Source organism: Miscanthus floridulus, chromosome 17, assembly GCF_019320115.1.
Source record: "Miscanthus floridulus cultivar M001 chromosome 17, ASM1932011v1, whole genome shotgun sequence".
NCBI classification, from domain to species: Eukaryota; Viridiplantae; Streptophyta; class Magnoliopsida; order Poales; family Poaceae; genus Miscanthus; species Miscanthus floridulus.
In genome coordinates this window covers 79876380-79901102 of record NC_089596.1, presented here as the reverse complement: position 1 = coordinate 79901102, position 24723 = coordinate 79876380, and the positions used below count along the sequence as shown (strand labels likewise).

The window sequence follows — 24723 nt, the reverse complement described above, 5'->3', positions numbered from 1 at the left end:
TCATGGTCGCCGTGCCAATGTAGTTCCTCACCGCCGATGGACTCTTGTTCATGGCCGCCATGCTTCTCCTCCATGTAATCTTCGTCTGTAGAGCCAGCCACCATCTCCTTGCCTTGGCTTGGATGGTGCTGGCCTCAGCAACGTTGAATTGTGCGCTGTTGAAGCCTCGGCGCCACCAGTCGTCGAAGCCCCGGTGCCTCCCGTTGAAGCAGTGGTGGCCACACCCGCCTATGTCCCCATGGAGCCGATGTCGCCGGCACCGACACCGCCTCGCTTCTGGTGTGACTTCTGCAAGGAGTTCACCTCGATCCTCCACACGCTCGAGTATGCCTACTCACTGCCGACGCCCACACCAGCCTCTCCGACTCTAGTAGCGACAGGTAATGGCGTCCCCCCCGCTAGATCCATGGTTCCTGAACAAGGTGGTCAATGGTGGCGGCTTCTACTCCCCCAACAAGGGGGAGTCCTCTTCCAACTGAAGATGGCGAGCAGTGGCAGCACAATGGAGCGCGGTGGCGAGGAGACAACCAACGGTGGTGGCATCCGAGATGGCAGTGGCGGTGAGCAGTTAGGGGCTGAAACCCTAACTGCCGCCCGAGCCCCCCCCCCTTTTAAGGGTTGCTCGCGCGACGATGGGTCGGGCCAAGGCCGGTGCTCTGCCCTCCCTCCTCTCCCCTGTGCATGTCGACTGGAACAGGCTGGGCCCAAAATGAAAATGGCTTTTCTTTGGCCTGGCTTCTTATCTGTTTATTTATTTTTCAGCATTAATTCGTCAATGACTATGTTAGTCTCTTATAATTATGTGCTTTAAAATTAAGTACTCTTATGTTTAGTCGTTGACTTTAACTATAATTGTACTTGTGATATTTTATCATTGTAAAATATCCATTTATGATATTATTCAAAGTATTTGTCTCGGTATGTATGGCAAATCCAATAAATAATGTCCTTGTTATTACAACCATGATCTTACAAATTATTTATTTATCTATTTTGCAATGGATCATTTTATTTAAGTCCTTTTATGCTTTTCAAATTTAAAGCACTACGCGCTTAAATAATGGATGTGACATTTTATGTGTATTTTTCTCACCAATTGTATAACACGCATGTTCTCTATTTGTTTGTTGGCCATACACAAGGTAGCACCATTGTTGCTACTGTAGGATCTACACTAAGTAAACACTTAGTGACTATCATCAACGTGCGTACACAACATCACAAATTAGAACATTTGGTCTACATCTTTTAACAATGATGACTACCATTAATTTGCATTCCTATTGGCCATACACAAGGTAGCACCATAGTTGCTACTGTGGGATCTACACTAAGTCCACAACTTAGTGACTATCCTCAACATGCGTACCCAATTTGTTTGCGAATTGACTAAGGTCTACATCATTCTTGATGACTACCTTAAGACGTGTTTATACAACTTGCATAATTACTTGGCATCTACTGTTAATACAGATTATGCCCCATTTGAGGCCTACACCTTATGGTGACTACCTCCATTTTACAATTTATGCATATGAGATCTTTACACCATTAATAATACAAGATTTATCTTGTCTCTATTTTGCATCCCATAATTACAACACACCACAATATTTTAATAACTTAAAATGTTTTGATGGTTTGCCTCGTGTAGGATCAATGACCGTTAAAGAATTTGAATTGTTAGCTCTAGACGGCCACAATTATCCAACATGGGCTGTGGACGTAAAAGTTAGTCTTGTGTCCTGTGGACTTTATCGAGCTATGTTACCACCCGAAGAGGGTGTTGCACCACTTGATGATCAACATGTATACACGGCCCTATATCTCATTAAAAGCCATATTCATTCTGATCTTAAGGCTGAATACTTGTTGGAAGAGAACCCATGAAATCTATGGAACTCTCTTAAGCAACGCTATGAACAACAAAAGGCACTTGTCCTGCCTGCGGACAACTACGAGTGGACGCAACTTCGCTTACAGGATTTCAAAACTGTGAGTGATTACAACCATGTTGTTCATAGGATTTGCTCAAAGTTGTAATTCTGTGAGAAAGAACTTACAGATGCGGATAAAATAGAAAAGACTCTGTCTACTATGCTTCCCTCTGAAAGAATTCTTCAACAACAATACCGTGAAAGGCGTTTCCAGGTTTATTCTGAGCTTATACAAACTTTACTTGAGGCCGAAAAACATTCTAAACTTATGGTTTGGAATAATCAGCAGCGCCCCGTAGGGTCTGCTCCATTGCCTGAAGTACATGCCTATACTCAGAATAAAACCAAATTTTATGGTGGACTTTCTAAGACCCATCCTCAGAGAAATTCTAAGAAAGGTAAAAAACAACGCAGACGCAATAAGAAATCCCAAACTCGTGTTTCCAACAATGGTAAGAACATTTCCAAATACAGGAATGACAGACCTGTGTGTCAGAAGTGTGGTTGTTATAACCATACTACAAAGAAATGTTGTGCCTCAAGTCATCTTGTTGATCTCTACTTAGAGTCTGTGGGTCATAGACGTGCTACACCAGGACAGAAGTATGAAGTCCACTTCAACATTCGACCTGACACCACCAGGAATGAGGCTGGTTGATCACAAGTTCCAATGGAACCAAGCAACAACAACATATGAGGAGGCGAGAATCTTGCTGATACGGGGAATATGATCGTGGAATATGCATCCAACGACATATTTGGAGACTTTGAATAGGCTCCCAATCCCTTAGATTCTCATGTCTTTATGTCCTAGTGATTATAATAGTTAAAATAATTTATGTCCTAGGTGTTGTAAATATTTAATAATGTCATCACTATTTAGTTTGAATAACCAATAAATGTATTGTACACATTTGATGTATTGTACACATTTGATATTCAATAAATAAAGTATGTATTCTATATATCATCAAAGAGTTTTATATCAAATTCTTTATTTATATATAGTTTCTACGGGGGTCAATCTGATGGAGGAGGAATTATGCCTAGTGGATAGTGGTACAACTAATTCTATACTTAGAGAAATAAAGTATTTTCAAACTCTTATAAAAAGACAAGAAAATGTTTTGACAATCGCCGGGCGCGATGCTACAATAGTTGGCTCTGGTTGTGCCACTATTGTACTCCTCATGGGTACCCAAATTATAATTGAGGATGCATTATTGTATCCCGATTCAAAGCGTACCTTGTTAAGTTATAGAGATATCCATCAAAATGGTTTTCATATAGAAACCTGTGATGACAATAATGAGGAAATTCTTCTTATTACTAAAAATAGCGGATATGGCAAACGAATTATTGAGAAAATTTTCTCTTTTCCGTCCGGATTGTACTACACATACATCAAACCCGTACTACATGTTGTGTACAAGGTAATTTTTTAGAATGTTGACGCATTCAAAACTTGGCATGAACGCCTTGGCCATCCTGGTATAGGGATGATGCAAAAAATTATTATCAATTCTAATGGTCATGAGTTAAATACGGCTAAATTCCCCAAATCTTTAGATTTTATGTGCACTTCATGCGCTACAGAGAAATTGATCGTACGACCATCGTCCGTAAAGATCCAAAATGAGCCACTAAAATTTCTTGAACGCATTCAAGGAGATATTTATGGCCCCATACAACCACCGTCTGTACCGTTCAGGTACTTCATGGTTCTAATAGATGCATCTACTAGATTGTCTCATGTGTGTCTTTTGTTCGTATGTAACCATGCATTTGCAAACATTATTGCTTAAGTTATTAGACTTAGAGCACATAATCCTAAACATCAAATTCAATCAATTCGAATGGACAATGCTGCTGAATTTTCCTCACAGTCTTTCAACGATTATTGTATGATTTTGGAAATTCAAGTTCAGCACTCTGTCTCATATGTCCGTATACAAAATGGTTTAGCAGAATCTCTTATTAAGAGAATTAAACTCATTGCAAGGCCGTTATTACAAAATTGCAACCTACCAACTTCATATTGGGGTCATGCAGTCTTACACGTTGCTGACTTAATTTAATTGCGACCAACTGCATATCACGCAGTCTCCCCATTGCAATTAGTACGTGGGAATATGCCAAATATTTCCCATTTGTGAAAATTCGGTTGCGCTGTATACGTACCGATCTCACTGCCTAAGCGTACCTATATGGGCCCATATAGAAAACTTGGTATCTATATGGGATATCAATCTCCATCAATTATCAAATACCTCGAGCCTCTTACAGGGGACTTATTCATGGCCCGATACGCTGACTGCATATTTAATGAGGATCATTTCCCGACATTAGGGGGAGACTTCAAGTACCAAAATGAATGCTAGGAAATCATTTGGAATGCCTAAGGCATTCCCCCTCAGATCCACGTACTCTAGAGACTGGACAACAAGTTCAGAAAATCATAAACTTGTAACATATTACAAATAACCTGCCAAAAGTATTTACTGATTATATAAGTGTCACTAAATCCTCTTATCCTGCTCGCAATGCGCCCGAAAGAGTGGAGGTACCAATAAAAACCATTCAACTCCCACTTCCAAAGAAGAGAGGGAGAAGTACGACCGCTCCTAAGGATAATGCTCCAAGTAAGCGTCTGAGGATATCAAGGGCTAAATCCTCCAAATCAGTAAATCTAAGTCAGCCTCAAGTTGGTAGACACCCAATAGTGGATAAAAATCCAACACTAGGACCAAATCCACAACCTGGATCAACGGTGCATCCAAATTCCGATCCTGGGATATCGGAACACCCTGACTCCATAGTTTTGAGAAATGTTGAGTCAAATAATAGAGTGAAAGAAATTTTCATCAATTACATAGATTCTAGAGAATCATACGATCGTAAGACTATTGTTGTCGACATGTACTTCTCCACAGCAATTGCAGACATCTTTCTCAATGATCCAGATCCCAAGACCGTGGCAGAGTGCAAAAAATGCTCGGACTGGGCTAAATAGAAAGAAGCAATTCAAGCTGAGATAGCCTCGCTCACTAGAAGAGAGGTATTCACATCTGCAATACCTACACCTTCCAAAGTCTTTCTTGTAGGCTTTAAACGGGTTTTCATCCGAAAAAGGAATGAGAACAATGAGGTGGTGAGATATAAAGCGAGGCTAGTAGCACAAGGGTTCACGCAGAGACCCGATATTGATTACAATGAAACCTATTCTCCAGTAATGAATGGAATTACTTTTTGATACTTAATATCATTAGCAGTTCAAAATCATCTATGTAGTTGATGGATGTAGTGACATCATATCTATATGGGTCATTTGATTCAGACATATACATGAAGGTTCCCGATGGAATCTGAACTCCGAATCCAAACGCAAATTGCAACATGTATTGTGTAAAACTACAAAAGTCATTATATGGCTTGAAGCAGTCGGGACAAATGTGGTACAACCGACTGAGTGAATTCCTTCTAAAGAAAGGATACACTAACAATGATGATTACCCATGTGTTTTCATTAAGAAATCTCGAACGGGATTTTGTATTATATCCGTGTATGTTGATGATTTAAATATCATTGGTAGCCCAAAGGATATAGAAGAAGCACGCAAACATCTAAAGACAGAATTCAAGATGAAGGATTTGGGTAAGATCAAGTACTGCCTAGGCTTACAACTTGAGCACTGTCCTTTAGGGATTTTAGTGCATCAATCAGCCTATATCCAGAAAATATTAGAGAAATTCAATATGGATAAATCATACCCTAATAAAACTCCGATGGTTGTTCATTCCTTAGAAATAGGGAAAGATCCATTTAGACCACGGGATATTGGGAAAAAGATGTTGGGACAGAGATCCCATATCTCAGTGCCATTGGCGCACTTATGTATCTTGTAAATTGCACCAGGCCTGATATCGCATTTACAGTGAACTTACTGGCTAGGCATAGTGCGGACCCAACTCGTCGTTATTGGACGGAAGCGAAGTGTATCCTTAGATACCTTAATGGCACAAAGGATCTTGGTTTATTCTTCAAGAAAAATCATGATCTCAGTATGATTGGTTATACCGATGCAGGTTACTTATCTGATACTCATAACGGAAAATCCCAAACAAGATTTGTATTCCTACATGAAGGTATAGCTATTTCATGGAAGTCTTCTAAGCAGACTCTGACAGCGACTTCTACTAATCATTCTAAAATTATTGCTCTATACGAGGCATCACGAGAATGTGTATGACTTCGTAGAATAATTAACCACATACAACAGTCATATGGTATTGATTCAATTGAATCACCTATAATTATCTATGAAGATAATTTTGCTTGTGTTACATAGATGCAAACAGGTTACATAAAGAGCAATATCACTAAGCATATTGTTCCTAAACTGTTTTATCCCCATAAATTATAAGAAAGTGAGGAAATAAACATCTTGCAAATCAAGTCATGTGAAATCTCGCTGACCTATTTAATAAGTCCTTATCAACTTTTGTGTTTCAAAATTGGTACATAGAATTGGTATGCGGCGACTTCGAGATTTGACCTGTACCAGCATCATATTATACTCTTTTCTTTCATAAGTTTTACTTATAAGGTTTCTTGTTAAAGTTTTTAATGAGGTAATATTAACATAAGCATGTGTCATATTTCCTATTTTCTCCACCGGAGTTTTTGTGGAAAATATCAAAGACACATATTGTCCTCACAACTCATCCATGATTTTTCCCTGAAAAGGTTTTTCATGTGAGTTATCCAAGAGGCAATACCAATAATATGTCGTCATATTTTCTCCTAATTTTTTCACTGGGTTTTTATAGGAGTTTTAGCGACATATCACTTTATATTGCTCCTCATATTTTTCCTAAAATGATTTTTGGGAGAGTAATCTATACGTCGTATCTCCAATATTTTTCCTCACTAGATTTTTAATGGGATACCAATGACATAATGATTTATTTAAATCACACTCATATATGCTATTTTCTCTTTATTTTTCTATAAGGTTTAAAGGAGTTTTTATAGCATATCTATACATACATATTCCTCAGATTTTTCCCATAGTGTTTTCAAGGAATTCAAGCATACAACTGCATTGATCTCAAAGAAGATTCGATCAAGGGGGAGTGTTATGAAACGGTGCCTGCCAGCAGACACCTATTCATCGGTGATCTCATCCAATTAGACGTGCAGTTAGAGATAGGATTAGAGATTAGATTTACAGTTAACGGTGTCACCGAAGGGGCATGTCTCTTGGTGACGAGATGTAACTTCTCCCATCAGTTGTGTCCTTTGAACACACCCCTTCACTTATATATATTCTATGAGATCAATGAAACACAGAAGTTGTTTCTAAATCTTTGTTCATTTCATTCACTTTGCAATACTTGCGAGGGGCTCCAACAAGGACTAGGGGGAAGCTTGAGCGCTTCTCGATACCTCGGTAAAAATAACGAAATCATCGATGGGAGTTTACACCTCTACCTCATCTTTACCTTCTGCATTTACATTGCTACCTTGGTTGTATGATTTATTTCCCTAGCTTAGTTGATAGGCTAGTTGATAGGATTTAAATCTAGATTGCATCATTCTTTTATGGTAGAGATAGCAACACATCTAGCAAAACCGTAGTTGCACATTTAGATAGATTACTTTCCTGAATTGGTTTTGACTAGGTGAAATTAGAGACCTTAGTTAGAAGTTAGAGTTTTAAGTTGCCGAATTCACCCTCCCTCTTTGGTGTCACGGTCCCTTACAGTGATGATGCTTGTATATTTCTTTTGTGGTAGGACGAAGATAATCTTCCTCACGTTGTCCGCATCATCTAGCTTTGTTAATCCTATTGAATGGAACTAATTGATAATTAGATTTAAACGAGAATACATATCACAAACAAGCTCATCATCATTCATTTTAAAAGAATAATAATTTTATTTAGCTAGACAATGTTTTTACTCACAGATATTAGTTGTGCCGTCATGGAGCTCCTGAAGTTTTAACCAAATTTCATGTGCTGTATTTAAAGTGAACACTTAGTTAAACACATCCATGCTAAAAGATTCAAACAAGCAATTTTTAGCTCTAGCATTGAAATAAATTTCTTTTTCTTCACTCTTTGTGGGTTTATCGGGATTCTTAATGGGGTTCATCCCGTCACGAGTGACTCACCAAACACCCAAATCTACTGTCTCAAGGTGAGAAGCCATTCTAACTTTATAGTAGGAGAAGTTAGTGTCGTCAAAGTACGAAGGCCTAGAGGTATCCATCACAACCACTCTAAATAGCGTCGGCTCAACGCCGGTGAAGCAAAAAATCCAAATTGAGCCAGTCTGGCTCTGATACCACTTGTGAGGGACCGTGACACCTAAGAAAGGGATGAATTAGACAACTTAAAATTCTACTTCTAACTAAGGCCTCTAATTTCACCTAGTGAAAACCTATGCAGGAAAGTAATCTATCTAAATATGCAACTACAGTTTTGCTAGGTGTGTTGCTATCTCTACCGTAAAAGAATGATGTAACCTAAGTTCCAATCCTATCAACTAGCATATCAACTAAGCTAGGGAAATAAAGCACACAACCAAAGTAGCAATGTAAATGCGGAAGGTAAAGATGAGGTAGAGGTACAAACTCCCATCGATGACTCCATTATTTTTATCGAGGTATCAAGAAGTGCTTAAGTTTCCCCTAGTCCTCATTGGAGCCCCTCGCAAGAAATTCCTCGCAAGGGCCAAGCTCCCGGTCGGGTAACTCCATGGATATCTCCAGGCCTTCCCCACACGCAAGTGGATCTTCGGTGAGCCTTCCGGCAAGCCTCTCCTAGACCGCTCCCTGCCGTCTTCACTATCAAGTTTCCGACCGAACCACCACGAGCCATATTCCCTTCGATACACTGGTGACCACACCACAAACGCGGTTAATGTGATCTCGCAAGACTACAAGCCCCTTCGATGTACAACAATGGTGCGCATAAGCGTCGAGTGATAAGAGGTGTGCAAACCTCACTAAACACTAGGCCTAAACCTTGATGTAGACTAGACCCGATCTTTCGAAAGATATGGTAGCGTCGATTGGTGGAGACTCGACGTTCACGATCTAGGCTTCGAACCAAGACTGATCCGGACCCCCACAACTGTTACACCACTGCTCCGTTGGTTATCAACCATGCGAACGCGATTGACCTCGCCGAGAAGGTTTTCCTGCAAGCGAATCGCGAACACAAGCAAGAACGGAATGAACGTAATCTAAAATTACAAATAAATATGAGGCTTATGAAAATAAGGAGTTTAAATCTTTATTCGAAAGGACTAATCACCACAGGCGAACAAGATCAAGAACTAGGGCCCTGGTTCACAGCAAGCAGCCTTGGCAGCACAGTTGCAGCAAAACGATGTCTGTTTCACGAAAAAATCAAGAACTAAACAAAACCCAAACCCTAAGGAGAGCGACGACTGCTATTTATAGAGTCTTGGGCGTCACCCCTCTGGACGCGCCCCCTAATGGGCCCAAACACGATACATGGTCCAACGGACCAAAAGAGGGTGTCGCAGCACCCTGACAGATTCTGGACGCTGACTCGTTTCGACGATTTCCGTTGATTCCGAAGGTCTTTTGACGTGAAACCACTTGGATTGGCTTCCTTATCAAATTAGCTTTCCAACCATATGTGGATCGTCGAAAACAGAGTCCAGATGCGTCCTGGGTGACCAGTTTAAGGCAGACTGGTCCTGGAGCTGGAACCGGACTCGAACTTGAGTTGGACTGGACTTCCACCATGAAAAAGCTGAATTGGACGCCTATGCTGGACCTCCTCCTCTCCTTGGCTTGTATGCGATGAAGTAGTGATGTCCTCATCAAACCTAGAGTAAGAGCATAAGCGGTGGTCTAATCAACCTAAACACTTCGCAAAGCACCTACGCTAATCACCTAATGAATCACTAAGCACTATACAAGTGGAGATCACTTAAATGGTGTATCAACACCCTTGGTCGATGAGGGGGTATATTTATAAGTCCTATGGAGAAAGTAGTCGTTAGGGACAAAATCCAACTTTCTGTCATTGACCGGATGCGCAGGTCATCCTGATCGGACACGTCCGATCGTCCCGACTGTTGACGCTCACTGTTGATCCGACTCTCTGGCGAGTTCGGTCGCTTATCATCTGACGCGTTCGGTCGACGTTTTGTCGTTCTAGAACCTCTCTGGACTCGATCGGACGCCACTGCCTAACGCGTCCGGTCGTCCACAGCTGCTGCGTCCGATCCTCACTGAGTTGTTGCCACGACTATGAACAGTGAAGTCCGTGCGTCCGGTCACTGCCTCGCTTAGAGTCCGGTCGCTGCTGCTGACGCTTGCTGTTGCCAAGCAACTGATCGAACGCGTCCAGTCCTCATAGGGCCGCGTCCGGTCATCTCTGTCGAGCTCGTTTCTTCGCGATCTTGCGTCCGATTTGGTTCCCATCTTCGTGCTTAGAGTTTACTTGATATCTTAGATCTTATCTTATGCTTCTAGGGTCTTACTTATGGTGTTAATCGTGAGATCATCATGTCGTCTTCGTCCAAGTCACGTCTTGCACCCTATTAAACTACAAAACAATTACTTGTAAATTCATTAATCCAATTTAGTTGTGTTGATCGTCAAACATCAAAATCCAAAATAAATGGACCTAAGGTCCATTTTCCTTACACATATAATACATCTAGTCTTCTACGAGGCTCCTAACTAGTAGCCTACCTGGTCATCATCTGTAGTGCGTCTGTGAGCAAGATGGCATCCTTGCTAGTTTGGCCTGCTCTCCAGACTCTGAAGTCCTTGGTGAAGAAGCCACTTTCCCACCACATGCGCAGGTGCTGCATTATAAATGGCCCTTGCTCCTCACCCTGAGGATCAATGTAATACCAAATGGGCTGCGGGCCTTCTCCATTCACCTTCACCTGTCTATGGCCTCTGCTATTTGTCTCGTGTTGCACGGGATGGTTATCCCCGGCATCATCAGCTTCTAGATCAACTACTGCTGTTTTTTCTTCAAAAGCAACTACTGCTGTTTGTTCTCCTTTATCACAAGGATGATTGTCATCGTCGTCGTCGTCTTCAATGGTAATAACATCAGCAGCTGAAACAAGTCACGTTCAGTCAGGTATAAGAATGAAGGGAGAAAAGGGATTAACAACTTGAAAGGACAGAAATATCATGTTTTCAATCAACTAGCGTGAGAACATTAGCAGCACAGCAGTGGAACAAACCTTTAGCACACTGCTTTTGAAAAAATGCTCCAGGTGCATCACCGCCAGTGTTGGCTTTGGTAGCTATGTCAAGTAGCAACAATGAAAAGCATCAGATAGCTCAACATGGTGCATACATCAGAAAAAATACAGCAGCGGAAAGAGGAAAGCTAATAAAAGAACCATCCTCAGAAACTCATTGCAAGCAAACCTTCAATGCTCCCGTGTTGAACATCTGTTCCAGTTTTATCACCATCAATGCTAGCTTTAGCACCTGCATCACACAAAATGAACAGTGTAAATAAGAAAAGCATGCATTAGAGGTTTTTTTCAATCAACCAGCATGAGAATATTAGCAGCAAAGCAGTGGAACAAACCTTTAGCACACTGCTTTTGAAAAAATGCTCCAGGTGCATCACGGGCAGTGTTGGCTTTGGTAGCTTTGTGAAGTAGCAACAATGAAAAGCATCAGATAGCTCAACATGGTGTATACGTCAGAAAAAATACAACAGTGGAAAGAGGAAAGCCAATAAAAGACCATCCTCAGAAACTCATTGCAAGCAAACCTTCAATGCTCCCGTGCTTCACATCTGTTCCAGTTTTATCACCATCAGTGCTAGCTTTAGCACCTGCATCACACAAAATGAACAGTGCAAATAAGAAAAGCATGCATTAGGGGTTTATCCAAAATGCAAAGCAAAGTGGATGTGTAAATTTGCACGATTAGACATGCAGGGTTAGTATAAGAGAACCTTCAGCATCCAGCTTTTGAACAGGTGAAATATCACCAGCATTATTGGCTTCAGTGGCAGCTTGGCGATGTAAATACTTTGGTAGCTCAGGAGAAAATGCAATGGCAGCTATTCGGGTAGAGGAAAGGTTACTAGATCAGTTGTTAGAAAACTAAGTGAAAAGACAGATAATAAGAGAACCTTTAGTGCTCTGATTTGGAGTGTGTATTACAGCGGTACCACCATCGGTGTAGGCCGTAGTAACTGCGTCAAAATAGTAACAGCAATGAAAACTAGCCACGTATCCACTTCAGTTTTTAAATCCTACTAAGGGCAAAGCATAAGCGTTGGTGGCTTGGTGGATTTGGAAGCATAGGAACAGTTTTGTCACTTTAGTGCAAGAGATAAGAGACGACGGCAAAATGTGGGGTGTGGTGTGTGGGTGGTCTGTTGGTCACATTTAGGAAAAATATATATAAAAAAGAAAACCGTGACGCAGGAATTCTAGAAAGTATACTTGCTAAGTCAATTTCTTTAATAGTTGTATTATTAGGGTGCCCATTAGACACCATTAAAATGCTATTGGTTAAAACCAGTAAATTTTCCACGTTGACAGGCTAGAATTTTCCAGCAATTCACTATGTGGTCTAATCCACACGCAAATATAAGGAAAATATTCATGTGTTGCGATTGCCAAGCCACAAAAGTGGAAAGACTAAACTTGAGCAATATTGTGTAGCTAAATTAGTTACAAACCAAATGGGGCCAATAGTTCAATACAGTGTCTAATTCGAATGTCTTTATCGTTGCAAATGCCAAATAGACAGATTATACCACCCGAAATTAAGCTTAAAAGGGCCACAGAACTTTAAAGAATCAAAGAAAATGTATCTTGTAGAAGCAAACCTTCATATTTTTCTTCCAATAAACTTTTCAAGGAAAGATTTCTCTCGCCACCAGTACCTACAGAAAATTAGAGTGCTTAACTCTTCCATCCAAAATAATTGAGCACATTTTATATAACCTTTAAATTTTTCTTTTGAAGTAATATTCAAGCAAAGAGCACTCTTCCAATCAGTACATACACATAAAACACAATATTAACCTCATATAAATTTCTAACAGTCAAGTCCTGAATATACAAGTAAAGTGCAAAACCTTTGAATTTTTTTTCTGTGCAGGTCTTCAAAAATGGAGACCCTGTCCCATTGGTACCTACAAAAAAAAAAAGAACATCACAATGTTCACCTTGCATGAATTTTTTTTAACCCAAACTATAAAAGCAAATCCTTGTAATTTTCTTCTGAGCATCTTTTCAAAGAAATAATGCTCTCTCCATTGGTACCTGCAATATAATAAATGGTTGCCTTCCATTCAAGAAAATGAAATTTCTAAAAAGAAGCCAACGAAATAAACAAGAGAATTCAAAAAAAGAGTGATTCGTTTCTGATAATTCAATGTATCCAATTTTATGGCCAACTTTTACAGTGTTCATATTCAAAATAAATAACAGGAGGCAACCCTAGTGTAGGGAAGTTACATTAAATCGCAAATCTAAGCAAAAGAAGAAAACATACCACAAAGGACATTGATGATGCAAAGAAAATTCAAGTGCTACTAGAATTTATGTTCATATAATTTCTGGATGCTTTTGATGTTACACAGATCCAATTCAGTAACAATTAGCAATAACAGAAATTTTAGGAGTGTCACCTTGTAAAGAGACAGTACTCTCTTGAATAGGTTTGTCTTGTCCTGTAACTTGAAATTCGGTATCTTTACTATCTTCCATCTCTGGAATAACTTGTGGGACCTCTTCAAGTAGACGTTGTTGTTCAGATGGTTTTCGCAAGAGCTGTTTCTTATCAAGGTATTCAAACTTCGTAAAATGCAACCAGTTAAGGATACAATAGTACACAGCACAAAGTTCACTTGTGACTTGTGAGTCACAATCAACAGTCATAAAAATGAAAACAAGATAGATTCCATATTAAGAAACATCAGTACATGATTAAAAGAGCTCATATAGCAAGGATATTCCTTGTGCCAACCTTTCTCACTTGCCCTGTCAATTAATCTTTCTAGCCTCTGGAGTTCTTTAGTGATCCACTAAAAGGGAAAAATGACCACTCAGTTATAATATCTTACAAACAATTCATTTTGTAAAATTAGAAGAGAACATCTATAGAAAACATGTCTGAGAACCAAAGTACAGATTTTAGTGCGATAGCCAAGTCATGAGAACTGAGATACAAACAGTGATTATTGACTAACCAAAAGAAGAAGTTTATCTCAAATCGAAATGCAAAAAAAAAAGGAATGTACAAACATAATGTGCAATGTCGATCTGATCTTGTAGCATACTTACATGACTCACTATGTCCCTGCGTAAACTTCTTGCTTTCTCCTCAAGATCACCCTGTAAAATTCAGCAAGTTAAGACAACTAGAAGAACCTTAGCTCATAAGTTAGAAAAAAAAAACACTCAATTAAAACAAACAAGCATATGTCTGATTATTTACCATGCCACACCAATGACTCAATAAGTCAATTTATTATGTTATGGTACTTAATGTCGTCTACTTATATGTAATGCAATTTTCCCGCATTTTGGGAACTTGCATTGCTTGTTGTCCAACCCTTCTAGATACTCAATGTTTAAATTCTTAGACTACTGAACTGCTTATAGTTATAAGTTAGTCTTTGCACTTGATTATTCTTTAGTCAAATTAATCCCCAGATTAGTTGAGCTCCAAACAAGGAACAGCTCAAACAATCCAGTATGTTTACTTGTTTAGGTAACAACAACCATGCAAAATACTATACAATATATATCAATTCGCTGTGTTAGTATTTATCTTTCCAACAACTAATTGGCAAAGAAACAGTTCCAAGTCAAACTAGTATATGAAGATTTTACAAAGTAAACATTTCAAACAGCAAAATTGGGACAACAAGAAAACTACAGATAGAATATGAAGTGAAATAACTAAAAGCCATGGCCTATGCAATAATGCAACAGGAGAATAATTGTATCCGGTATTGTTTGCTGCTAGTATTACGAATAAAGCACTGAATAACTGCTTCATCACCACCAGGGGGCAATTGCATAAGTACCCTCAATTTGACATCTAAGTACATGTTTTTCAACTTTGCATCATTGCCCCCTGATTTGACCAAGTCAATGCACCATTGCCCCTGTGTTCGCCTTCTTTGATGGCAAAACCAGGGGCAATGATGCATTGACTTGATCAAAGTAGCAGCAATGGTGCAAAGTGGAGAAAAGGAGAGCAAAAGTGCAGTTAGAGGTCAAAGTTGAAGAGCAGCATTGCAAATGGCCCAGTGAACAATAATGCATGTCATGGTTTAAATAAACATTTTCTGTTATTGACTTATCTAGTATGTGAAGTGCCAATTCTAAAAGCACGTTCACCACAATAGGACAAGTTTAGCCAATCATTCATAACAACCTTTTTAAAATCTGTGTCAACTGAGTGGACGGGGAAATTGATCTTTTTGATGTCTATTAGCCGATACTATCGAAATATGATCAATAATGGCATGAAAGAGATTAAAATTTATGGATAGTGGCATTGGCAGAATTTGAGTTTTTTAGGTGGCAGATCAGGGATACAAGTATTAGACAATGGAATATACGAAAATTACCCAAAAGATTAACAGCCCATGGGCCACGGTGCATTTCACTCTTATTTTTATTGGTGGTTCTTATTGGGTTTCATGCGTAGCCTACCCCAACTTGTTTGGGACTACAATTGAATGGCTTTGTTTATTGTTGTTGTTGGTACCTCCTTCCCTGCTATCACAAAGAATGCCTACTGAAATTAGAACCTCAGTGGCTTGCATTATCATCTGCTACTGGGCCACCAGCATTTTTGTTAAAGGAAATATGAAGCAAGGGTAACTTACAACAGTAGGCCTTTTAAAGGATTCATTCTTGGCCAGCAGCCGAAGATCTTGACATTCTTCCTGTTATAATAAACAATAGAATGTTTTCCTCAACATCATGTATGCAAGGAAAAAATATGTAAGTGACACAGGGAGGAAACTATTATTCTAAATGAGAAATAATAACAAATGCAGTTTCATAGTGTACATATTTACTTTTTAAAAATAAACATATTTTCCCAAAAGAAAATGTAGGTATGAATCTATGTTTCCTAACACAGCCTGCCATCAATAGCTGCTGGAACACACAAAGGCACAGTAAATCATACCTCATCGAATTCGTCATCTGACAAACTCGAAATTTTGACATCAGGTATGCTGGAAATACATAAAAGAACATCTGTCGATACGTTGTTTATCTTGTAACCGTCAGAGGATTTCCTGGTGCCTGTTTGCATATCTTACATGAGCAGATAGCAAGCAAATATCTGGTTGCTAAAAGCCAGAGAGCATGGATGACTAATATATGAAATCCATTATAATTCCTTATTTAACTCACAGAAAGACTGATTTCACAACAGAATAGAAAGAGCATGCATGAGAAGCAGATTTATAGTCATCTGCTGGAGGAATAACAAAGATGCAGGTGAATTAAGCATAAAATAGTGTAAGTTCACAGTTGGAGTGGTAAAAGTTAAGCATTACCTGTTACTAGTCCAAGCTGGTGCAACTTTTTATGCTGGCGCAACGTTTTATGCATGTAGAAACTATAATCGTCGGGATCGATCTTTACTCTCACAAAACAACCAATAACTTTGCTGTCAAATGTATCTGGCTCCTTTAGTAGATCCACAACCAAAGATTTCTTCAAGTAGATTAAATTAATGTTATCACGAACAAGAGCAGCAAAACATTTCTTGTTTATTTCTGGAGTACTGGAACTGTAGTTCCCAATACGAGCTTTCTTTCTCACAAATGTTTCATTGTTATCGTCAGAGTTCACAAAAGTTTCATCCTCTGATGTCATATCCACAGCAATATGCTTTCCTAACAAGCTAAATATCCTGTTGTACCTCACTTTTGACCTCCTAAACAAATTCTTGAGCTTGTCATCACATAGGACAAGTTTTTTCTTATTATCTTTTGCGAAGAGACCTTTTTGTTGAATGTACACCCTCACAACTTCAGTAGCACCATGTTGATCTAGGGAGTTCAATGTATCTTTGCCTATTGAGGAAAGGAACTCAATGAGCTCTTTTGAACCCCAGCCCACATAGCCATCCTTCATTGACTTATCAGCCCTCAGGAAGGATTTCATTGTATTTGATGTTCCATTGAATTTGGTTACGGAAGATGGCTTGTTGTCGTCGTTGTCATCACTATTGCCCACAAAATCATCATCTGAAATGCACTCTTCATCATGAACCTTTTCTAAATCTAGATCTTGTTTGCAGTTTAGATCTTTTTTCAGAGAAGCATATGCTTTTTCAAGCTTATCCAGAGTCATGCCCTCCTTGTCTTTAACCATCTCCTCCCAATACTCCTTGAATAAAAATTCATAAGTCGCCCTGTCATTGAAATCAACCCTTTCCTAGAAAACACAGTACAAAAGGGAAGTGAGAAAACATAGATTCAAGTGAAGTCAAATGGAAGAGACTCAGGCTGCCTTGACTCAACCAGATTAACTTTAAGGCTTAATCTACCCTAAGTTAATTATCCAAAGAAATTTGTTCTACAATATAACTATCTACTCCCTCCGTTCCGGTATAGAGGGCGCGACCTGGCTTGTTTCAGATACCAAGGACGCCAGCCCATCACCTGCAAATCGTATTAACTCGTGTAAACCGGCCATCAAGTCTAACCGTCGTTTCATTTTTTGCCCAATAACTCATGTAGTATACAGCCCGCATGCATGCAAATCGATCGCTGGTCGAGTAACAGACGCTTTGGTTCCCATGCAGACGTTTCGATTTCCATGCATACAATAAGTACTGCTCCCAAACCAGCAGCCCCGCCTTCTAATGCGGTCAAAGTGAAAAACTCTTCCACGCCCTCTACCGGAACGGAGGGAGTATCATGCAAGCAACTACACTGTAAGAGACAGGCATGTTACACAACACTGGTAGGAACCAGCTGCAACCTCAAGCAAATAATTACTAGTGGCTCAGAAGGAATAAGTGATCTTGATTCTTGAGACGATATGGACAAACAAAATACCACAAGCCAACAATTATTATTAGTATATAAGTTTATAAGATATGTTAAAGCAGAACTGTAGATTAATCAGCAGAGGTAAAGTAATCAGTAAATGTTTAGGGAAACATTAAATTACGTTAGGTTAATTTTCACCAAAAAAATACAAGGCAACAATATATAACCAAACTACACAAGGCAATGATACAGAACCAAATAACACAAAACGACCATATGGAAGAAAGATGACTGTTAAACAGCAATTGTAGGACATTTCTAAAGCTGAAATCCAGTATAGACTATTATCAGCTAGTTACAGATGATGAAAGGGAGAAGACAAACATAGTAAAACGGGAACAATTGATGGCATGAGTGACAGTAGGGAAAAGTAGTAATTGCACACAGATCGTGTGCAAGTAGTTACCCCATCGGAGTCAACATCAACATTCTTCTCAATCATGATTGCCATCCTTAAACAATTGGTGCAGAATCCCTTTGTCTTCCTCAAGACTGGGACAAATTCTGCTTGTTTCACGCAACCTTGACAAAAGGCGTGCCACGGACAGCAAAAGCAATAATAACGTGAACGCCCTTTGCAAATAAAGCAAGTATGCCATTCTGCAAAGTATAGTTTAGTAAAAAATTACGATAATTCATAATCTAGTGGGGAATATAACAAAAATTAAAATTGAATCCACAAAACTCAGAACCAATTCAAGTTACAACTGAGGTAACTTTCCCAGTTACGAGCATTAGGTTTGATCATGTGCCCAATTAAGAAATTAACTCATTTATGCATTTACCCAATTAGTTGGCTGCCTAAAAATATGAAGATTTCTCTTTCCCAAAAATCTGATTTCCTAATATTGAGCTGCATATTGCAGTCCCTTATATAGGATACCCAGAGTAAGAAGTAGAAGAAAAAATAAGAAAGACCAAACAATGTTTAAGCCTATGGGACTTTATCAAAAAGGAAGGTCAACTTTCAGTAAGCCAGTATGTTCCCCGGCACAGTGACATGCATTTTCACAACAATAATGGGTGCTCATAGAAAGATTAAACAAAGAACAATGAAATGCTTACTACAGATGAATTCTTCATCTGAATTAAGGAAGTCGCTATCTTTCCCCACGCAAGCAGGATGGTAAGCTTTGTGACAGCCCCTGGGGAAAAAAAAAGAGTTTTGAAAATCTCAGGAACACGAAAATGGACTACAACAATACAACAAAGTAATTTGACTCCTTAGAGATGAATAATTGATAATGCCATGACACCAAGGGATAAGGCAATATCTATTGTCCAGTTCAATGTTTTGCTACATGACAACCTCACCAAGCTTGCTATTTATAAGGCAAAACACGGTAACGGAAATTGTGATTGGATATTCGGATAATGAGCAAAGGACAACACACGCCAATGAAAAAGCAAATGCGCACTGATAAAATTTTCAGTTTCAATCTAGAGCTGCAGCTCTAACTATGAACACAAGGAATCAAGGATCAATGGCAATACAGGCATCAGGCCTATAGTGGTACCTACATGGGCGTCGCTGGTCAAAGTTTCCAGAACACAAAAAACTACACTGTTTGGAATGCAGGTTTTTTTCCCTGTTTGAGGGATGTGATTCCTGTAAAATCCTGCATTCCACGTGGTCCCTAAACCTGCCCTATCAATGCCAAAGCGCGCTCACAGTCACACAGGCATCCTCCCGAGTTTGTAGGTTCCCGAAACCAAGACATGCTGTTTTGGCCGTCCTCCTGCCCTATATGAACTCTGGTTCGCACGCCACTCTCACCGACGGATCATGACATGAGACGAGGAAAGTCCGGGGGAGAAGGGGTAGGGGGCGAACCTGAAGTCGCAGACGCGGAGGTCACCGCCGTCCTTGCAGACGAAGCAATAGTCCTCCCCCTCCACCGCTTCCTCCTCCTCATCCTCCCCCTCCACTGGCTCCACTTCCTCTTCCTGCTCCTCCTCCTGTTCCTCCTCCGCGACCCGCCGCGGGCGCTTGCTCCCGCATCCACCCCCGCCGGCGCCAGACGCACGGCTGCGCCTCCCGCTCCTCGCCCCCTTCCCCATCACAGCCGACCCAAGCGCCCCACGCCGGCTAGCGACCTGGGCGAGCGCAATCAACGGGAGAGGAATCGAGGGGAACTAAATCTGATGGAAGATGCCGCCGCTTAAATGCTTACTACTAATTAATGCAATGCGGGAAGAGGAGCCGAGAGCCGGGTTGGGGATTATTCGTGGTTCGTTCACCGGGTGCAGACTGCAGAGGGGTTTGGGTTTATAAACTCCGTGTGCCGAACTGGCGACGTGGGCGAGGCGACCGCCGACCGGGTGGATTCCGAGGAGGGGCTCCGTTCCAGGCGGCGGCGGCGGCTGCTGCTAGTGCTAGTGCAGCGGTGCAGCCTGCAGTGGACCTCTGTGTGTGTGAATCGTGACAGGTGTCAGTGGAGCGTCGACAGCCCACTGTTGCCTCAAACAAAGGAAAAGAGAGTGCAAGCGTGCCCACAGCCACCGGCGGGCATGTCCATACCTCTCTTTATCAGTACTCACTTATCAGCCTATTTAGGACATAGTTTTTATACAGCTGGTTGCCCTCCTACGTGAATGTGTGACCCGCCCTCCGCCGCCTCCCACCACCGCCGTGGCCAGCGACACGCCGCCTCGTTGCACCGCCTATCATCCGCCCTCGCCCTCCGCTAATACGTCGTCTTCGTCATCGCCGACGAGCCTCCCCCACTTCTACTCCGCCCAAACCGCGCCTCCACCACCACGGTCGGTCACACTTCGCCGCCTCACTGCCTGCTGCTATGGATCTAGAGTCTGGGGGAGGAAGCAAACCCTAACCGCCTCCGGCGGAGGTGACGTTGAAGCGGCGCGCGGTCTCGCGAGCGTGTGACCATCGCGTATTAGAGTTTGCGCTTATTTAATGTTCATAAAATCCCTACTTAAACTGGCCTACGAGAAATCCCGATACTAAAAACTTTCTATAGCTATTAATTTATTTAGATACTACACATAAAAATAGTCGCAAGAAAAAAAGATACTACACATAAAAACTATGTTTTATGTATATAGTTCCAATAGAATTTTTTTATTGGTACTCTTGAGAAAGTTCATGATGTGAAATTTGATGAAAGCAAGGGTTCCCAAGATGAAGATAAGAATCTTGGTGATGTTAGAGGCATTCAATTATCAAATGCAATGAAGAACATGGATGTTGGTGATCTAAGGCCTATACAAGTGATAGATGAAGAAGATGATCAAGTGCAAGAGCTTTCTAACTCAAATGTGCAAGATGATACTAATCAAGCAAGTACAAGTGGCTCTCATGACAATGTGCAAGATCAACAAGTGGCTAGTTTTTCATCTCAACCGAATGCTCAAGCTAGTGCAAGCAATCAAGTTCTAATACTCCAACCAACCAATGTTACAAGAGATCATCTATTGGACACCATAATTAAAGATATTTCTAGAGGTGTACAAACAAGATCAAGATTGACTTCATTTTATGAGCATTTCTCATTTGTATCATTCATTGAACCAAAGAAGATAGAAGAAGCATTGAAGGACGTTGATTGGGTGAATGCTATGTATGAAGAGTTGAATAACTTCACAAGAAATCAAGTATGGGAGTTAGTTGAGAGACCAAAGAACCATAATGTGATTGAAACCAAATTGGTCTTTCGCAACAAGCAAGATCAAGATAGGATAGTAGTAAGGAACAAAGTAAGATTGGTTGCACAAGGTTACACTCAAGTAGAGGGTCTTGACTTTGGAGAAATATATGCCCCAGTTGCTAGATTGGAAGCAATTAGGATTTTGCTAGCCTATGCTTATGCCCACAACATCAAGCTCTATCAAATGGATATCAAGAGTGTATTTCTCAATGGCTACATCAATGAAGAAGTTTATGTTGAGTAACCTCCTGATTTTAAAGATGACAAGAAGCTCAACCATGTGTATAAGTTGAAGAAGGCATTATATGGCTTGAAGCAAGCACCTAGAGCATGGTATGAGAGGTTGAGGGACTTCCAACTCTCTAAAGGGTTCATTATGGGACAGGTTGACACTACTCATTTCACCAAGAACATTGGCAATGACTTGTTTGTGTTGCAAATCTATATGGATGACATTATCTTTGGATCAACCAATCAAGACTTTTGTGAAAAGTTTAGGAAGATGATGGCTAATGAGTTTGAGATGTCCATGATTGGACAGTTGAGTTATTTTCTTGGTCTTCAAATCAAGCAATTAAAGAATGGTATATTTGTAAGTCAAGGCAAGTACATCGAAGATATGCTTAAAAAGTTTGGGATGAATGAAGCAAAGCCAATTAGTACACCCATGGGAACAAATGATAATTTGGATAGTGATGCAACTGGCAACACGGTAGATCAAAAGTTGTATCGGTCTATGATTGAAAACCTACTCTATGTGACCGTATCAAGGTCAGATGTCATGTTTAGTGTATGTATGTGTGCAAGATTTCAAGCCTCGCCAAGAGAAAGTCATTTGAAAGCTACAAAGAGAATATTGAGGTATTTGAAGCATACACGAAATGTTGGCTTTTGGTATCCCAAATGAGTAAAGTTTGAGTTAGTTGGATATTCAGACTCTGGTTATGTGGGATGCAAGGTTGAAAGGAAGAGCATATTGGGCACTTATCAATTATTGGGTAGATCACTTGTTTCTTGGTCATCAAAGAAGTAAAATAGTGTTGCATTATCAACCGCCGAAGCCGAATACATATCCGTCGGTAGTTGTTGTGCACAAATTCTTTGGATGAAGGCCACCTTGAATGATTTTGGAATCAAGTTCAAACAAGTGCCATTGCTATATGACAATGAGAGTGCGATCAAGCTCACTAACAGTCTGGTTCAACATGCAAGAACAAAGCACATTGATGTCCGCCACCATTTCATAAGAGATCATCAACAAAAAGAGGACATTTTAATTAAGAGTGTGGGCACCGAAGATCAACTTGCTGACATATTCACCAAGCCACTTGATGAAAAAGGTTTTGCAAGCTAAGAAATAAGTTGAACATATTGGATTTCTCAATTATGTGTTGATGCACCCCCACTTATATGACATGACTCTCCTTCGAGCAATCTAAGGTAAAAGTTATTTGGCTTGCATACATTCTTTGCTAAGGACATGTTTAGTGCATCTAGTCATTTCTCACATTTAATAGGCTCATTTATGGAAATCAAATGAATTTGATGCTTGTATGGTACCACTATTGTTTCTATGCTTGACTTGATCTAGTGGTAGCATATGACATGTTTGTGGGCTTGTGAACCTAGTGTTTGATCTAGAAAATGAACTATAAGTGTTTAACTCAACATGGTCAAGATAACCCTTGAAATGAGGTGTGAAGAAGCTTGTCCTTGGATCAAACCGAGTTAAATATCCTTGGCAAGTGTTCTAGATTAAACCAAATTTGGGAACATGATCCTCACCCTATTGATTGACATTGATAATCTTAACCTATTTAAAATTAAACCTTTGTGGTCATTGATGACAAAGGGGGAGAAGTAATTCACAAAGATAGGGAGAGAAAAACAAAGATAAAAAAACTTGACATAAGGGGAGAAAAATAACAAAGTAAGGGGATCAATTAAAATTTGAGCACACAAGTAAGGGGAGCAAGCTCATGGACTTGATTGATTCATTTGAATATGCATTTACATATGCTTGCTTGCATTTGTCAAGTTTAAATTTGATATACATGCTTGTGTGGTGTATGCTAGTTGTAGGCTTGAATGATGAAATAAAAAAACTAGAATGCATAGGATGATAGTTAGATGTGACTTGCTTTTGTTTTCACAAGTGGTACTAGAACCTTACTTATAATGTTGATCTCACGGGGTACTAGTGTTTGTGTTTTGCAAGTGGTATCTAACTAGCAATGGTGCTAAGGATGGTATATTGGTGCACTCTGATTGGTATCATGCTCCAAAGGTCCATCTCTTATATCCTAGCATCATTTGGTAGGCATTACTCTCCCATAACTCAAATCGATGCATATGTGCAAGTTTCAATCCAAACTCTTAGCACATATGTAGGGGAGCTAATGCTACCAATTCAGATTTATGAAACTTGTCCAAATACTTTACACATGGTAAAAATGCTTGGGCAAGCAACATGGATTCAAAATGATTTCAATTCATATCTTTGTGAAAGCATTGTCATCAATTATCAAAAAGGGGGGGATTGAAAGCTCTAGTTTGGTTTTGGTGAATTGATGAAACTCTAAGTGCTAACCTTTGGCTCTAAGTGTATATGAGATAGGTTAGTACCAATCCAAGTGGTGGAGCAATTGAAGTCCATGGTGATGGTATTGGACATGGGATGATGATCAAGCTTTGGACTTGGAAAAGAAGAAAGAGAAAAATAAAAAGCCTCAAGGCAAAGATATATTTGATATGAGCTTTTTGTTTTGGCACTCAAGACACCAAGTGGTTGTGAGTGTGTTTAGGATAGATAGCCATACTATTAAGAGGGGTGAAACTCATCGTGAAATGCGGTTATCAAAGTGCCACTAGATGTTCTAATTCATTGCATATGCATTTAGATTCTAGTGAGTGCTAACACCCTTGAAAATATTTGTTAAAAGTTGCTAACACACATGCACAAGGTGATACACTTGGTGGCTAGCACATTTGAGCAAGGATGGAGAAGTTTGAGAAGATGAGGAGTCAGTTTGGAGGACC

At 40.0% G+C, this 24723-nt stretch overlaps 1 protein-coding gene across 3 annotated transcripts; it reads right to left on the bottom strand.

Annotated features, from left to right (window-relative positions):
• Positions 1–10521: 10521 nt before the first annotated feature.
• On the bottom strand, positions 10522–20519 carry LOC136516875 (uncharacterized protein At5g08430-like). 3 transcript variants are annotated; one of them, XM_066510370.1, is made up of 19 exons: positions 20191–20519; positions 19851–20113; positions 19082–19161; positions 18423–18616; positions 16511–17396; positions 16135–16253; positions 15827–15886; positions 14268–14318; positions 13938–14008; positions 13613–13782; positions 13058–13114; positions 12806–12862; positions 12101–12163; positions 11921–12028; positions 11735–11797; positions 11546–11608; positions 11380–11442; positions 11190–11252; positions 10524–11059 (listed from the first exon to the last, which is right to left on the bottom strand). In XM_066510370.1, the coding sequence occupies exons 2-19, from the start codon at positions 20075–20077 to the stop codon at positions 10677–10679; spliced, it is 2778 nt and encodes a 925-aa protein (XP_066366467.1). In that variant the 5' UTR covers positions 20078–20113; positions 20191–20519; the 3' UTR covers positions 10524–10676. The 3 variants fall into 3 exon arrangements, with proteins under 3 accessions (XP_066366468.1, XP_066366469.1, XP_066366467.1); XM_066510371.1 differs by lacking the exon at positions 12101–12163 and having other exon boundaries at positions 10522–11059; positions 19851–20519; XM_066510372.1 differs by lacking the exons at positions 11921–12028; positions 12101–12163 and having other exon boundaries at positions 10523–11059; positions 19851–20519.
• Positions 20520–24723: the final 4204 nt, after the last annotated feature.